Source organism: Malaclemys terrapin, chromosome 1, assembly GCF_027887155.1.
Source record: "Malaclemys terrapin pileata isolate rMalTer1 chromosome 1, rMalTer1.hap1, whole genome shotgun sequence".
NCBI lineage: Eukaryota > Metazoa > Chordata > Testudines > Emydidae > Malaclemys > Malaclemys terrapin.
In genome coordinates this window covers 145,480,958-145,499,411 of record NC_071505.1, presented here as the reverse complement: position 1 = coordinate 145,499,411, position 18,454 = coordinate 145,480,958, and the positions used below count along the sequence as shown (strand labels likewise).

The following is an 18,454-nucleotide window of genomic DNA, read 5'->3' as shown; positions in this document are numbered from 1 at the left end:
ACACTGTGTTCACTCCAGTTCTCTAGTTTTCGCACCGTTTGGATCTGAGTCCCTTTTTCTCTTGTGTTTGTGGGTGGATGCGTACATGCACATGTGTCTGTGTATGTGTGTGTAGGGAGCGGGTGTTTGTTTTTTGGAGAAAGGTTCTAAGACTTATAGAAAATTTCCTGACCTTGCTGACAATTGCAGTAAAATCTTGGCAGCCACAGCATTAGTAGGACAGATGCTTTCATGTTATATGTGCTCTCAGATACGTTCCCCTGCCTCTTCTTTAAAACTCCAGGCTACTCTCTTTGATGTGTAATACCTTAACGATTTTAATTCCTCTTTAAATCAACAGAGAGTGTTATGAGTTCTACCCACAGCTGCAGTCATGTTACAATTTCTTGACCTTCCTTCAGTCAATGAGCCACAAGATGCAGTAGTTCCCAACCTTTTCAGCCCACTATCCAAATTCACCAGACTTAGGCCTGGTCCCCACTAAGTCCCCAAATCGGACTAAGGTACGCAAATTCAGCTACGTTAATAACGTAGCTGAATTCGAAGTACCTTAGTCCGAACTTACCGCGGTCCAGACGCGGCAGGAAGTCTCCCCCCGTCGATGCCGCGTAGTCCTCTCGGCAAGCTGGAGTACCGGCGCCGACTGTGAGCACTTCCGGGATCGATCCGGGATCGATTTTTGGCGTCTTAACCAGACGCGATAAATCGATCCCAGAACATCGATGGCGTGCCGCCGGACCAGCCGGTAAGTGAAGACTAGGCCTAAGACCTTGTCATTGCCCTTAATTTCCCATTCAGCTATGAACTGTGTCAAGCCTCATTCTTGCCACTGTGAGCAACTCATCCTCCATTAAGCGGAGGCACGAAGCAAGGATGCAACAGGACAAAGGACAGACACTCATCATTAAGAGAGGAGACCAGGAAAACAGTTGCATTCCTGAAATATCAGAACTGGTATGTGTGCCCTGAGATGGGAATCTCTGATCTAAACAGGATGGTTGGTTAGCTCACGTTCCCTAAACCTAATGTGAGATGAGAACATAGGAAATGACATATCAGATCAGACTAGTGATCCTCTTAGTCCAACAAGATGTTCTGTCTCCCCACAATCACCAGCACAATGTTTACCCTATATATTACTATTAACTAAAATCTACATTCAAAGGATATTAAGGTTGCAAAGTCAAGCACTTAAAAGTTAGGAAATGCCAGAATTAAGATTGACTGTACCATCGTAATTTGCCGCCCTTGTGCGTACGCATTATGATACAGTCTTTAATTACATGATCACACACTGTTTTTACCAAAAATCACACACACACACACGGTCGCCTCATTTAGGAAACATGGGAACCAGAATTGTCTGGACCAATTGGGGGCAATGAGAATGACTTGTATCTTGTCCTGACAAATTTTCCATAAGACTGCTGAGGTAGAAGTGGCAAGAGAGGGAAGGCAAAGTTCAGATGATCGGACTACAGAAGAAGGAGGGCATCACCCTGAGAGTGAGGTCCTAGGGCTCCTGTGTAGCAGTATATTTTGCACGTCCTGTATGAGAAGTGAACAGATCCCTGGTGGGTGTTCCCCACTGAGCAAAAATACTGCTCACTACTGATTTATTTAAAACCCACTCGTGATCCATAGTAAAGTGTCTGTTGAGGGTGTCGACCAACATTTTTTGAGTCCCTGGAAGATAAACTGCTGATAGGGTGATTTGATTCCTGATGCACCAATTCCATAAGGTGGCTGCTTTTGCCCACAGGGGAATATATCTCGCTGCTGCCTGTTTGTTAATGTCAAGGACAGTTGTCAGATTGTCCAACATTATGGGTTTCTGGCGACGTTATATGAGTGGGAGAAAGGCTTTACAAGCCTCTCAGACAGCCCTCAATTCCAAAATGTTGATGTGCATCCTGGCCTTTCGGGGCATCCTAGTGCCCCGTGTCTCTCCATGTAGGCTCTGCAGCCCAGGAGGGAGGCATCTGTGATGATCATCCTGTCTGGTGAGGGGGAAAGGAAGGGAATGCCCACACATATCTGATGGGGATTTTTCTACCACATTAGGTATGATATGCTTGTGTATTACAAACACTGTTTGAAGCCATGCCTCCAGGCATCCAGGATGGAGTCTGGCAAATGGCAACATGTAAGAGCATGAAGCCATGTCCCAGGATTGAAAGACAAGTTCTGATTGGGGCTCAAGGGTTGTGCATGACCTGATCTATGAAATCGTCTATCACTTGGAATCTGTCCATTGATAGAAAAGCTCTTGCAGAGACTGAACCTAGGGTCGCTTTGATGAAGTATATAGTCTGCGTTGGAGTGAGGACAGACTTTTCCAAGTTTACACTGACCCTAGGGAAGACAGGAGCTGAAGCATTAACGTGTAGACTTCTTGATGTGTTTTGGCAATTAGAAGCCAGTTGTTGAGACAGTGGAAGACAGTGCAGCCCCCCACCCCCCCACTTACGTGAAATGGGCAGCTACTACCAATAAGAAACCTTGGTAAAGACCCCGGGGGCAATTGTAATGTTGAATGGGAGTACTCTGTACTGAAAATGGTCCGGACTCAGCATGAAACTGAGAAAATGTTGTGAGTGAGGCGAATGTTCACCTGAAAGTATGTGCCCTTCATATCGAGAGCTGTAAACAACATGTCCTTTTCAAGAGATGGGATTATAGATGCCAGTGTGACCATGCAAAATTTCAGCTTGCACATAAATCAGTTGAGATGGCAGAGATTGAGAATGGGTCTCCAGCTGCCTTTCTTTTTAGGTACTAGGAAGTTGAGTAAAAACTCTTCCCCTGGTGTTGAAGATGTATTCACTCTATTGGGCCTTGCAGGAAGAGAGATTCTACTTCTTGTTTGAGAATCTCCTCATGAGAACGACCCCTGAAAAGGGGTGGAGATGAGGGTTTTGGAGGGGGGGCAGGGAAGAGAATTTGATCATATACCCACTTGTCTTGTTATTGCACACCAGTTGTGGGAAAAGAGTGCTAGATGAATCCACCACCACCCCAAAGGATGTGTTGGAATCAGTAGATGGTGGCATTATTGGTGCAGCTCTCAAATGCCCATCAAAAATATTGTTAAATTTGGGCTTGGGATTGAGATGATGATGTTACTGTAGAAGTTACAGAGAAACATGACTTTTGAACTCTTTGTCTCTTATGGGGTGGCTTGTAAGGCTACTGCTGGTAAAATTATTGAGCCATCCGTCTAGGCTTTAAGACTGCCTGTGGAATTTTCTTTGGAACAGGCGTATATATTCCCAGGGAGCAGAGGATGACCCTGGACTCCTTTAGGGTATATAAGGACACATCTATCTTTTGGTTTAAAAGATAGGTTTCATGAAAGGGCAGATACTCCAAGGCATTCTGCACCTCCCTGGACCTCCCTGGGAAACTCTGAAGCATGAAACCATGATTCAAGGTGTATCAAATGGACATTGCCTTGATCTTGATGATATATTTCCTGCACCTACCACTAATTATAGAAATGTTCTGGTTACAAACTTGCTTTCCTCAAAGAAACCCTTGAATTGAGCTCTATCTTGTTGCAGAAACTTGTTGATAAAATCCATGAACTCGGAATAGTTCAGGTAATCATACTTAGCCAACAACACTTGTTAATATTCTGAAGGAACTGAAGGCTAATAGGTGTGAAGACTTTCCTTACCAACAAATCTAAGTGTTTAGCTTCCTTGTCAACCAGAATAGATCTAGGATGTTGGTGTCTAGATTTCTCTGTGGCAGCAGACTGTTCTAGCTGGTTCCAACATGGCTTCATTAACAGAAAGCGCTATTCGGCTGGATCTGGAAGGTTGTAGGATGTCCAGGAGTTTATATTGTAGATCCCGGACTTCCTCTAGGGAGATCTGTAGCTCTTCTGCCACCCTATGCAACAGTTCCTGGAATGCTTATGGTCATCTGGAGTGGATTGGGATATCAGAGTGGCTGCTTCATCTGGAGATGATGAGGACAATCTCATTGGTACCATCTCATTCCAACCCAGGCCATCAGGAAGTAAGAAGGAACTGGAGAGGTAGTCAGACCACTCAGTTGGATGCATGAGGAGAGTAAAGATGCACACCTGGACCAACGGACGCTGCTTTCAAGAATTCTGACTCTGGGCACATGGAGGATATGCATACCCACAGAAGAATACATACAGGGACCAGCACTCAAAGAAGAATCCTGGGTTCCATTCAGGTGCTGGAGAGCAATGTGCTCTAGCATTCAGAAACTTTTCTGACCCTGCTTCTCTCTGAGCCTGACCTCTGCTGCCCCTACTTCCTCCAGCCTGTTCCTGCCCCAGTCCTGCCTCTTCCCTTGTCCCCAGCTCTCATTTCCATTTCCCTCTGACCCCCAAACTCATTGTCCAAGGCTCCTTGCCCAGGCAGTCCCAGTCTCACATATTCCCTACTCTGGGCTCCTCATTCAGTCTCAGTCTTCCCCTCCAGAGTCCTGGTCCCTGCCACTTCCCCGGGAGACTTGAGTCTCCTCCCTAGATTCCTTGTCCCAGTCTCCTTGTCCAGTTTTTCCAGTCTTGGGTTCCTCATCTGATCTCAGTCTCTTTCATGATCAGGATCTAAAGCCAAGTCCCTACCCTAAATTCCTTGTCCCTGTCTCCTTGCCCATCCAGTCCCAGTCTCTTCTCACTGAATTCTCATCTAATTTCAGGCTCCTTTCCCCCTTACTGGCTCTTCCCCTTCCATCCCTGTTTCCCCCCACACCTGGCTCCCAGTCCCAGCCTCCTTTCCCAGTCAATCCCAGTCTTCCCACACACACTGCCAAGTCCCATTCCCAGTCTCCCTCTCAGACTCCTTTTCTCAATCTACCCTTTCCACTCCCCACCCGAGGCCCCAAGTCCAGCTCTTGTCCCTTTTGCATTCAAGTCAGACTGTTTCCTCCCTCTTACTGCCTGGGTGTCAGCAGAAGGATCAGAGAGAAAAGCACCAGAGAGAAAAGCACCAGAGAGACAATCTCCCTGTTCTCAGTTCTACTACCCAGCTCCATGGAGGCCTACAGCAGCTAGGAGCAGCAATTACAGCGAAAGCTCTGTTCAGCTCCTGCAGCCTTCGGCTAGAGCATACTCAATGTAAATGGAATCTTCAAAGATTTTAGCTGCCAAACCCTAACATGTCTTTACTCTTATAATGACATGTGTTAAGCAACGTTAATTATAGACAGTGTTGTCCTCACCATTTATTATAACTGTGGATGGAATCCTACTAAGTTCTTGGCCTGAGTGATAACTTGTAATAATGAATTTCACAGATAAATCATGTATTGTATAAAAAGTATTTCCTTTATAGGTTTTTAATGCATTGCCTTTCCATTTCATTGAATACCCCTTGTTATGTTTTTTATATAAGAGTAGTGCTGGTGAAATACAGTTCTGTCAAGCATTCTACAATTGAAAAATGCAATTTCATTGAAAATCAAAGTATTTCACGGGGATATTTTGATGAAATTTTTAACAGGAAAAAGTCAAAACATTTTATTTTGACTTTCTTGTTTTGTTTTGATAACGTTGAAACATTTTAATAGGTAAACATGCTTTTGTTTCAATTTTCCCATTTTGATTTTGTTTTGATTTTATAGGAAAATATTAATGTTAATATTTTTCTAAACTGTATAATTTTATATTATAGCTAATATTTTAATATAAGAGTCTAAACAAAATGAATTGACATTATTGAAATGAAATACTGTAATGGTTCCAAATCAAAACCTTTTGGAATTTTTGTTCTGCAGGAAATTTTGAAGTTTTGGCTTGTCATTCCAATTCTAAATAGTTTCTTTCCCCTGGTGTTTTGGAATTTCCCACTGAATGGAAATTCTGGTTTCTTACCAACTCTAAGTATGAGAAAGAGTAGATAGAACCACTTAGTTTACCCTTTCTCTGATATTTATTATTTTGCATGCCTGCATCATGTCTCTTCTAATTCTTATTTCTAAATTTACAGTCCCAAACTTTTTTAGTCTGTCTTCATATAAAAGTCTCTCCATGCCTCTAACAATTTTTATCATCTATTTTTGAAAAATTCAACAATATATTTGCTATATCTTTATTAATTATGGAAAGCCCTATATATATTATGGTACTAATGAAATAGTAAATAATAGTTATAAATGACTTGGAAGAGAGAGCAAAGACCACAGCAATTAAATCAGTAGATAATACTAAATTGAGAAGAGTTGCAAACTTCGGAGAGAATAAAAAAATAATACAACAGTATCTAAAGAGATTTGATACATGAGCAGATACAAAAATAAGAATTGACTTGGAAAAACTCAGTGCTAATATAGGTCATAAAAATAATGTGAAGCACATAAACAAAATGGAGGGAAGTGCTCTTGGAAGTAGTAGTGCTGAAAGAGGCAATGAGGTGATAGTGGACAGCAAATTAGACATGAGTTTAAAATCTGATACATCGGCAAAATAAACAATTGCACTTTGGGGTATAATGTCATGAAGCTATCATGATATCATGATAGATATCTATCTCTCTTTATAGGGATCTTGTGTAACAATGCCTAGAACATTGCATTGAGTTCTGGGCACTATATTACCTGGAAAATACTGACAAACTGAAATTCATTCACTGAAAAGCAACAAAATGGAAGAACTGACTTGTGAGGAGAAATGTTTAATCTGGTTATTATGTTTTCTACTGATGCCAGCAGTACATAGTGGGTGTGTTTAAGCAAATTAAAACAGCCACACCAAAGTTCTGTGGTAACTAGTTTACAGCAAGTATCAGAGGGGTAGCCTTGTCAGTCTGTATCCACAAAAACAATGAGGAGTCTGGTGGCACCTTAAAGACCAACAGATTTACAGTGACTTTCTTCTGCTGTAAAACTGAATTACCCAACAAAGTGCTTTCCTGGGACTTAAAAAGGATAAAAAAGAGAGTGTAAGGGGTACAAGGAAAAAATGAGCTAAACAGAAGGAAAGATAAATGAGATCTTCTTACCTGTTCCTCCCAGAATCCCTGAATCCTTTAGCAAAAGGGTTTCGGTCAATTTTTAATCGAGTGATCTGCAAAGGAAGGAGCTGAGAATTAGGAGTTGTTTGAAGATTTTTATTTTGAGAGCAACTAAACTACCCTAAATGCCCTAATATATGCTGCCTCTATTCACCCAACATATTTTTTATTTTCTACTTACTAACTTCCCAAACAATGTTCAGGAGAAAAGGCAACAGCAAAGCACAGAGTACAGCCTCCAGGCATTAGGCAGGACTGTAAAACCCAGGATGGTCCCAGCCAGAAGGGGTCTGTTGTTAGCTCTGCTTCCTGGTGGTTGGTGATTCATAACTACTCAAAGTTGGGTTAGTTAGTTTCCCTAGCCATTCTGATAGCAACAGTCCTGTTTGTGTTTGATAATTGTTTCAGAATAGAGATATCTTGGCGTTGCAGAGTATATACATATAATAAACCAACTGCACCGCAGAGCCAAACATGGCCACACTAGAATCACTGCTGCTGAATATGGCTCTTTGATCCATAGTCAACCTTGTGTAACTCCATTCCACTGATTTCAATAATAGGGATGAAACTGACTCTTTCATTGTGCAAAATTAGGCTGTAAATCTCACAAGAACAGGCTGTGATTTCTGACACCCTCTCCTGAGGATCACTGCCTCCTGCACAGTATTTTGGGCATTTCCCATCTTGGTTGAAAATGAAAATGACAGAAACTTACCTGCACATTTCAGACCTTAGAAAAAGCTTTGGTGTGAGTTCAGTGTCAGATGGTGATGGTTCAAGGGGATGAGGTACAGCTGGTTTCTAAGTCAGTTCTCTGGTCCCTACCTCAAAGCCATTAATCAGAATCCTTTAGAAATTCAAGTTTGTGTCCCACTTTAGGTCATTATTGTTACTTATATACTGCTATAATGTACATGGCACTGTACAATAGATTGGAGGAGTCAAAGATCAGAGACCTAATCCCCTAGGACCGAAAGCACCCCTGTATTCACCCCCTATAATTCATGTAATAACCTTTGTGCAAAATATGCCTTGTGAAGCATCATTTAAAACTAACAACACACCAATAATCAATATTCTTGTGTAATGTATGCATGAAATGCATATTAAGAGTTATAAACATAAGCTGAAATTATGACTACAATGTGTTTACCAGATAAGTCTGGAGAGCAGGTATGCCGGTTTCTCAAAGACAAAGAACAGATGATGACTCTAGCCAGGTGTCATCAAAGGTGACTGTCAATCACCTGTCAAGTGACCATTCCTTGGCAATGAAAGGGGGGCAGGAACAGATTGATGTGCATTTTCGCAAAAAACAACATGGAACCTCTTTCACCACAAGACCCCATGTCTCCATCCTCACAGCTAGAGTGAGCTTTATCTAGGGGTAACCTCAGGAAAATGCATTTCAAAGGGTGACTGGACTACAAAAGTGAGGGGCAAAACACCCCAAGTTATCTCTCTCTTTCACCTAACAAGACAAAGGAACCAGCCTTTTGATTTTGGGCGGGAGAGCTTGACCTGTGAATTTGGTCCATCATGTTGCTGGGAGCCTGTGGTAAGGATTTTACCTTGAACCAAGTGTAGCTTAAGTTTGAGCTACTAAGAAACATTTTACCTTTATTTTTTTGTAACCATTTCTAACTTTAATACTTGTACTCACATAAAACCAATCTCCTTGTAGGTAAATAAACTTGTTTTATTTTTAATCTGAACTAATCTGGTGCTGTGTTTAAACTGAACTGTTTGGTAACTCCAGTTAAAGTAGTAAATTGTTGAATATTGACAGGAGCAATGGACCTTTAATATATGAATTGCCTAGGAGAGGGCTGGACACTGCAGAACACATATTTTTTGGGGGAAACCTAGGAATGGGAGTGAGTTGGGGTTACCCAGCAAGTAGTAACCAAGGCTATGGAAGCTAGAGTGTGACTGGAGTGTTGCTGACAGGCTGCTGGATCAGGGCTGCAGCTATACACAGACACGCAGGGTGTGACCTGCATGCTGGTAGGTTGTTTGTCAGAAGCCCTAATTGGGAGCTACAACAGCAAAGCATTGTGAGGCATCCCAAGTCTTAGGGCAAGCAGTGACAGAACCCTCGCTGGACGGGATTGCACCCCCCAAAGTGACACACCCAAAAGGCTCATAATCAAAAGTGGGTAAAATATGAAATAAAACAGTATAGATCCTTAAATTGTAAGCCCTGAAGGACTCATTATGAGAATCTAATCTGACCTCCTGCATAGCACAGGGCATAGAATCTCACACAGGAAAAAAGCCAAAGGTCCAACAATTATTAATTGTAGGGCTAAGGCCTGCTTGGGATTTGAATCAATGATCTCTCTCACCATAAGTGAGAATCAGACACATAAGCCACCAATGTACCCTAAAACTGGTTAGGAACTGAACCTATCTCCTCCTACACCCCAAGACACTATCTTAGGGTGACCATACATCCTGTTTTGGCTGGGAAAGTCCCCTTTTTAAGCCCTATCCCAGACGTCCCGACTTTTTTGGCTGAATGAGGTATTTGTCCCATTTGCTCTTGCCAAAAAAGTGGTGTGTGCCCCCCTGATGGGGTGCAGAGGAATATTCAGGGGAGGGGGAGGCAAGCGATGATGCCAGCCCTGCATGGTGAGGCTTGGCCAAGCGGATTGGGCCAGCCCCGTGCAGAGGTGGGGGGTCTCAGATGATCAGCTGGGACCAGCTCCTCACGGTGTCCTGTTTTCACTTTGAGAACTATGATCACCCTACACTATCTTAACCCTACATTAACCATTAACTGTACTGACACGTACCATCTAAATAGAGTGACTGTGGACCTGGCATCCATCTGTCTAATCTATCCAGGATCCTACACCACACAAATCACCCTGCAGCTGGAAGTCTTCAAAGAAGGAGTGGGATTTGAGGAGGGATTTGGGAATGAAAGGAAAATAACCAATCTTATAATGGGAAACCTCATCTTCAAAAGTTTTCTCCAGGCCTCTGCTTCCCTTTTTTAGATTTCCCAACATACACAATTTTCAGATGGAATGAAAACATGTCAAGATTATAAGTTCTTTGCAGAAGGGAGTGTGTCCTATGGTGCTGTATAAACATTTTGTAATAATTAATTAATTAAATGTGACAAACTCTTTTGAATTGTTTTGAGACGATATTGTCACTTATTTCAAGGTTATTTACTTTAACATATAAATCTGACTATACTTCATTGAAAAGAGGAGTGATTCCTAAAGATTGAGGTTACAATCTTATTGTCTGCAAAATATCTAAGATGAGAAACGTCTTTTCATTACCATTCTTGATTTAAGACAAATTCTTTCATCCCTGCAATCTGTAGCAGCAAACTGCAAACCATATTTTCCTTTCAAGTCAAGCTACAATATCAGATTTTTCCTTTCAAGCTGGTTTATGTTGTCATTCTAGTTTATGATGCTGGTTTATGATATATAACTTGACCACCATGGTATTGGCACACTGCATAGGACTTTGTCTGTTATGACATCTTACCTCAGATGGCTGTGATAAATGCTGAGAATTTGCATTAACACTGACATTTTGATCCCAGCACAAATTATTGTTTTCATGCCAAGATGGTTAATGGAGGATCCTTTCAATGAGTTGAGAATCCAAATTAACACTCTCCTAAGCATGCAAAGTATAAGAAGTGCTCTCCAAAATCAAAGCATTTGAGAACCACTGTTCTACTGCCCCTGCTTCTGTGCCCAGTGTGTGCCCCCTCTCTGTGGCTTTCAGACTTCCCTGGACATTCAGGAACTGAGCTCACATTCAACTCGTATTCAATTCTACCCAGGTTCCCAGAATCAGGACAACTGCTCCAGGCCCCTTTAAAGTTGTGTGACACAATATGTCCTCACAACCAAAATGGTAGCGGCAATTAATGTAATTTTCATCTCCTTCCCTGCACCAGCTGACCCTCCTGCACCTTGGGCGTATTCACTCTGATAAGGGCAAGCATTAGCACTGACACCTGCTCTCCCTTGGGATTTCCACTAGGGAAGGGTAGCTTTAATTTACAGCTTAGGGATCAGCACATTACCCTGCTGACCTGACCACACGTCCTCTCCCAACAGTAATGCCCACTTTGGGGCTCGGTAAAGACTTGATTGAAACCACTGTCCACTTTTTGCCTTATGGGCCATGTGCTTGAGCTGCTGATAGAAACTGCTGCTGAGTCCCTATGGACTCTTCTCTTTAAGCACAACCCACAGTTCTCAGGCACTGATTCAGACCAGAGTTCTGTAGTTACAGAAAGAGTGCCAATTGTTTTCTGCAAGCCATGGAAGGATGAAAGAGTGAACCAGACTTTCATCAGGGTGTGTTTTAGGTAGTACAGAACTGGCCATTCTACTCCAAAACTTCCTGTCTTGGTTAAAATCTCAACTGCTTCCATTGTTTTATTTTCCTTTTGGTCTCAAGAAATTCATATCCTTTCAAAACATCTTTTTGAAGTAATTCCTAATTAGAACAGGTATGGAATCCTACATAAATGATTTATAATAATTTCCTTAGTGCATCTAGAATGCCCATTTACTCAGGTGAATGAAAACAGCTCTCCATGGTAAGCTCTCTGGGGAAGAGACTGTCTTTTGTTTCTGTATTTGTACAGCTCCTGGTTCATGACTACCATACAGCTACTGCAACACAAATAAATAATATGGGCTAAGATGCCATTTCTGGATGTTTAAAAGTCTGGGTCAAGGAACACAGTCCATAATCAGAGCATTATCTGTTCCAGGAATAACTAGTTCTCCAGATCGTAATTTCATCATAGCAATGTCCTTTTGTGAAGGTATACTGAGTTCATGTACGTACCTTCCTGTGGAAAGTGGCCCGGTCCTGAAATACTTGTACTTGTAAGTAAAGTATTAAGCCATTCAGAGCTGCTATGCACAGTGGCCCCTTTCCCTCATCTATGACTTTGTTTTCACTGCCCAAAAACAGTGTGTTTTTACCATGGGATAGCTATGAGTATGGCTACACTGTAAAGAAAACCTCACAGCACTGAGTCTCAGAGCCTGGGCCAACTGACTTGGGCTCATGCAGGGCTAAAAATAGCATTGTAGATGTTCCTACTCCAGCTGGAGTCCAGGAGCTAAGACTCGGTGGGGGTGAGGGTCTAGCCCGAGCAGGAATGTCTACACTGCTATTTTTAGCCCCACCGCCTGAGCCCTGTGAGCCTCAGTCAATTGACCTGGGCTCTGAGACTCTGTGCCGTGGGTTTCTCTTTGCAGTGTAGGCATACCCCAAAATGTGTTAGCTTTACCCACTGTACAATCCTAGTGCTTTTTCCTACAAGGTAGATAGGTAAGGTCAACAGTATCCTCCTTCCTCCTACCCACAATGATCGACCTCCCCTAGCTACCTCAGAGTAAAACTACAATGCCCTGTGTCCACTAGGATTTTGCAGCAGGATAGCTAGCCATCTTTCTTTGCAGTGACGACATAGTTTAACTGCCCATAAAGTGCATCTTCTCTCTACCCCTCTGATACTCTTCTCTGTTACTATCTTTCGCAGAGATTTAATTCTCAGAGAGACACAGAATATGCTACAAATTTTATAAATACAGGGAAAAACACTGCAGGTGAAGGAGCTGATGGGGGACAGGGACACACACTGCTTTACCTGCTGGTTTTGATAGGCTGTCACTGTGGTGAAGACAGTTTCAGGGAAGTTGAAAGTTTTCACTCCATCACCTGCAGGGACTGGTTTTGTAGGAGACAGATCACTGCTGAAGTCCTTGCGGATAACATGAACTCGAGGCTGGTACTTGTGCATTGAATGTAGGATTATCTTTAAATAAAGAAGAGAGGGGGAAATTATTTGCCTTCAAGGCTCCTATGCTTGGCTACATGGGGATGGGGGCAGGCTAACAAATCCCGAGACTTAGCCTACTGTGATACAACTGCACAATCTTTACGCTTGTCTGACAACTGAGTGAGATTCAGCCAGTGATCCGTCCGTGGTGTGTGTATATGTGGAGCCACCCCAACAAAACTGAGCTCCTATCCAAAGGGAGCCCTGGAACTGGGGGACAAGAGTTTATACATCAATGTGTTTAGGCAGTGTCCCTGAGTGCAAGCAATGGGGCTGGGTAAGAGATCTTTCTAGCTTTTGTGTGGAATGGTTGCATCCCTGGGCTTGGAGCAGCAGAGCTGAGAAGTGTGATATCTCCCTGGGACGTGGTGGGAGGTGTGCTGGGGCAAGGGCGTTGAGATTAGCTTCTGACTTACGTGGCCTTGATCATCAAGCTCGTTGTTGGTCAGCTTGAGTTTATCAAAACTGACAACCTGCCTCATCCAGGTGTCGCCAGAAGCCAACGAGTCGGGATGGATATACACCCTGGGAGGCACTGGGGAGTCGGCGTTGCCCGCCACCATCCACTTGGAGCTGTGATACACGTACCTGAGAGAGAGGGGTGAATCTTTACGGCTAAGGAACCCAAGAGCCAGTGAAGAAGGAACATTGCCAGAGCTCCCCTTCCCCGCCACCCTGCCATACACGCGCCAAGGCCTCATGCACAGTTAGGGGGAATGTGCTTTACTGCAACCTTTCACCTTGCAAACGCGAACCAGATAAACGAACTGAACGAGTGGCTGAGGGATTCTTTATTAAAACCACCTTCCCAGTTCCTCTCAGCTATAAAGCTCTGCCATGTGTGCTGTCCTGGCTCCTTAACCCTCTCTGTGCTGGAATACAAGGCTGTGAAAATAGTGCTGAATACTTCATTATTTCTAGAAGACAAACCTGTGGGGGTGGGTGGGGGACCTCTCACACTGAGCTGTTCAGCATATACATTCAGGGTGGATTGATTTGACTCAAAGTGATTTAAATCACTGATTTTAATCATGTTTTAAATCAGCAAGCAAGAACTCTCGATTTAAATCATCTATTTTCATCTTGTTTTGCATTTATACTTTTTAGTTCTTTTCTTAAAGAGGAGATGATTCTCACTGGTTGGTAACCATTAAAACATGTTGATATAGAACTAAATATAGCCTTTACACTAAATTGGATACGTCTTTTTGCTACCAGGGGATAAACTGTATCTACACACATTTATTTAAGCAATCATATAGTTTCACATATGTTTATTCAGATTTTTAATTTTTACATTTTTATTTTATCATTTCTTATTTACTAGATGATGACAATGTTTTTTGATTTTTGATTTTTGTCAACTCTGGATGGAAATTCAAATGCCTGAGAGCATCAGTGCATGGAGAGCTACTCCAGTGCTGCATCCTAAATACAGATCTGCAGATAGCTCAGTCCTGACCTGCAGCACTCCCTGCTATTGCCCATCCCATGGCTCTCTTGGTGAGTGATTGTTAATCCTGGCTAATTGTGAAATGCACACAGACCAAGAGAGACTAGAAAGAGAAAAATTGATTATTACTTGAATCAGAAGGCCGGGTTTGAATCCTGGTCTCCAGAAATGCAAGGGAGGGAATGTCTGAATCCCCTGACCCAGTGAGATCCTCAGTACGCTGGATCAGAGGGTGTAAATCAGCATTGCACTACTGATGTCAGTGAAGCAATGCTGATTTGCACCAGTTGGGGAATCTGACTCAATTTCTCTCTGATTGAAGCATGCAGCTTTACACTTGTGTATCGTGGTGAATGTTTTTCCCAGCCTCTCATTCTTTTGGTATTCTGAGTCTAGCTCTCGTGGTGGTCCTCATTCTGCCATTGAAAGGCTTACCTGTATCTCTTGTTATCCACAGGCACAATGTCCATGGCTATGTAATACTGCTGGTGAGGGTCTAAGCCTGTAATTTTCACTCTCATGGCTGGAAACATTCTCCTAGAAAAACAAAAGTAAAAATGAAGAAGAAAATGGTGAATGCAGGAATTATTAGAAAAGCTTGAGAGACTCGTTGGGATCTTGTTGGACAGCAGGAGCAGCCATAAGAATATTGCTGCATGAAGACTGTAATGCAGGTCCTGCTTGTAGGACTGACTTATGGGTAGATATGACATCAGCTTGGTGTGGATGCTATAGTTGTTATCTTGGTAGGTTATCAGATGCCTTCTTCTGTTCTAGTTTCCTGGTGCATAGTTCTTCCATAGCTACTTCAGGGTTAATTGTCTTTGATTCACCAGTCTTGTTAGATATTGGCATTTAGATTTTTGTCCTTCTGCTCATGAGTCTTTGAACTGGTAATGCTAATAAAGTATTGTGAGTCATGCTTCAATAGTCCAAAAATACTGAATCTGGATCCCTTGAATCCACCAAGGCTATTTTTATCAAGTTATTTGCTATTTGTACTGACTTTTCTGTTAAGCCCCTACTATACAGAGTTAAATGAGTTGATATGGTGTGCTTGAATTGATATATCAAAAAGTATTGCTGAAACGAGCCCCTCATGAATTGTGAGCCATTACTAACTCCACTAGAATCCCCCGGAAAGCAAACTGTGATTTACAATGAGTTACTACATTGCTTTTCAAAGTGTTGTGCAACAACTTACAAAAAATTAAATATTGGTCCACTGATAAGAGGCAATCTTTCCTTTCTAATGCAAATAGCTTTGGCAATGAAGAATCTTCTGTGGTTTCAGGGATTGTTTTGCATTCTGTTCCCAATGTGAACTATAAATTTCTCACTTTACCTTCAACGACAACATTCATCGCTGGCCAGAAACAGACATCACAGACTCTCTTCTGACACTTTTCAGTACCCAGGTGGACACTGTGGATTATGCCTAGCATTTTTGACTTCACGCTGTAGAGTGTTGTGACGCCAAGCCCTTGTAAAGAATCCTGTTATATGAAGCAATGCCATCTGTATAGCCCCAGAAAGGTTTTTATGCTTGAAGATGCCTGGACTTTTTCTGGTGGCTGTTCATCTAGCATTACCCTTTCAAGCCACTGTAATGTTGGGACTTTTTGTGTTTCTTCACTGAGCAGATCAATTTTAGTTCTGGAAACCGGGGTAGTCCTTAAGTCATATTTACATCCAATTCCCCTTCCTGAAGAGCCTCGCTTTGCTGTTCATAGGCACTCTTAAATGCACATCTCTCATATGAATTTGCTTTATTGGGCCTATATTTCACATTTAATGAGAACTTTTGCCATTTCATAATCATTCTCTGAAGTCTAGGTAGTGCTTTGCACATTAGTTTTTGTAATATAAATTCCAGTGACTTATGGTCTGTTTCTGTCTTGATTGATTTCTACCCATAAACATACTCCTGAAAATGTTCAAACCCAAAAATCAATTGTAAGCATTTTTGTTCAATCTGAGCACACTGGGCATAGCTCTGTTGTGATTAGCAAGCATAAGCCACTAGGCAAGCATCTTGCAGAAGGACAGTCTCCCACCTATGAGCTTGCTTTGTCTGAGACAGTAGGTTCTTTGTTAAACTCAAAATATTTCAGTACTGGTGCTTCTGTGGCAGCATTTTTAATTTCCAAAAGCCTTTCTCTTGCCAATCATTCCACTGCCATCCTGAACTGTCCTCAAACATCATCCTAAGTGAAGCAGAGTGAGACTGGTGTAATGGGGCACCCGAAAGTATCAAACTCTGACAAGTAATTATAATTCCATTTCTCCATTAGGTGGCAAGCTCCTCCTTACAGGATGAGAATAATTTGGGATGGAAGAGACCCAGTAAGGCATATCTAGACCAATGCACAACTCATCCCTCTCTAGAGTGTTTTATCCAGGGCTTTGTTTTAGCTAGTTTTAATGTTTTAAGTAATGGGTCCTTTACTACATCCCTTGAGAGACTATTGCACAATCTAGTAGACCTTACATACAAGATGCTTTTACTTCTTTTCAGCAGAGAAGAGTGACATGCTTGAGAAAAAAAAATTACATCCTCCTCCCCTCTTTGGTTCTCCTCCAAACTGAATTTAACCTCATTTGAGGCATAGGATAAGTCTACACAGCAAACAGAGGTGTGACTGCAGCATGTGTAGACATACCCAAACTAGCTTTGATCTAGCTAGTTTAAACAACAACAGCAGTGAAGCTGAGGCAGGATGGGTGGCAGCACAGGCTAGCAAGTTGAGTACACACCCAGCGTCTTGGGGAAGGTTTCTACAGCTAGTGTTGCTGCCCATGCTGCTGCAACTCCACTGCTATTGTTATGTAAACAAGCTGGGGTATGTCTACAGGTGCTGCATTCACACCTCTGACTGTGATGTAGACATACTCATAGAAATTGGGTCAAAGTATCAGGGAGGTTGTAACAGCAACACAATACGTCCTCCTAGCAGATGCCCTGCACACACACACACACACACACACACACTTACTTTTCTCACTTTGTGGCAAATTATCATCCAGCAATCCAGAACTGGGGCCTGACCAGGGAGTTAGCCCTTTCCCTAGCTCTCCAACATTCAACAAGTTCCATCCAATGTCCAACAAGTTCCACAAAGACTTGCCACACCATTAGGTATAAAGTGGAAGAAAGAGACAATGGAAGAATTTAACTGTATTTCTTCAAACATTTTTTAAAGGCTCTGTTGTAAGGGTGTGGGAGATGGGAGGGTATTTTATTCTTTCCCAACCAGTTCACGCTTTCCAGATGGACAGAGGGTGGGGAAGGAGGAAGTGCCAGTTCATAATCTCTGTGATGTGCTACTGAGCCACTGCTTGACCTAGCCACAGCTCTTCTACTTTATTCCAAAAAGAAGGAAAATTTAGATGGATTAATTATTGAATCTCACTTCGCAAGGGGCATTCACAAGAGGAGAAAAGGAAAAACACACTGTGGTCCCTGGGGCCCAGTCAGCTAGAATGAAAGGTATAAAACTGTCAGAAGAATTCTGTGCAGGCACCCCTTAGTGAGAATGTGGATGTATGTATTGGATGGCGTTAGTTTCATAGCTGAACAACTAAATAAATTAAAAGAAGAATGATGGACTAGCCTAGAGCGGCATTACCTTGTTTCTACCACAATGACTCATTAAACTTGCCAAGTCACATGGGTACAGGATGTGGCATTTTACAGCCCAGCTCTTCTTAACTTGAAAGAGGAGGCTGTGGAACAGTTTAAAAGATAAGTCATGTTTCAGTGGGTTGATGAGGAATCCAGGATTAAATCTGAGGCTCTTTGGGTCTAAATCTGTGTACCACATTGGGAAGATTGAATGCAGTATATTCCAAGTGACTCTCTCCAATGCTAAAACCTCAAGTGTAAGGTTGCAGAATAGCCAAAGGGGTTGGTTGCACATGAAATACTTTGTAAAAGATTACCACAGCCCATTCAACAGGCTTAAAGGGTAATCTCTGAGATAATTGGAAAAAAGTTTATGCATCCCCCTGCTTTCATAAAAATGCTACAGCTGAAAAAATTGGGTTTATTTGTAAAGTTTTGTAGAAAAATATTGTTTTCTTTCGCCGTGGCTGTAAAAGTAGCTCAAAGTTCTTAGACATAAGGAACTACCACAGTGGGCATCCAGCGGGGACTGATGG

At 42.3% G+C, this 18,454-nt stretch overlaps 1 protein-coding gene across 1 annotated transcript in view; it reads right to left on the bottom strand.

Annotated features, from left to right (window-relative positions):
- TBX15 (T-box transcription factor 15) overlaps positions 1–18,454 on the bottom strand; it is a 133,700-nt gene that overhangs the window by 29,615 nt on the left and 85,631 nt on the right. Inside the window, exons 3-6 of the mRNA XM_054042513.1 lie at positions 14,729–14,830; positions 13,257–13,428; positions 12,649–12,816; positions 6,984–7,048 (exon numbers count right to left, since the gene is read on the bottom strand). Coding sequence (XP_053898488.1) covers positions 6,984–7,048; positions 12,649–12,816; positions 13,257–13,428; positions 14,729–14,830 — 507 coding nt within the window. The remainder of the gene's footprint in view (positions 1–6,983; positions 7,049–12,648; positions 12,817–13,256; positions 13,429–14,728; positions 14,831–18,454) is intronic.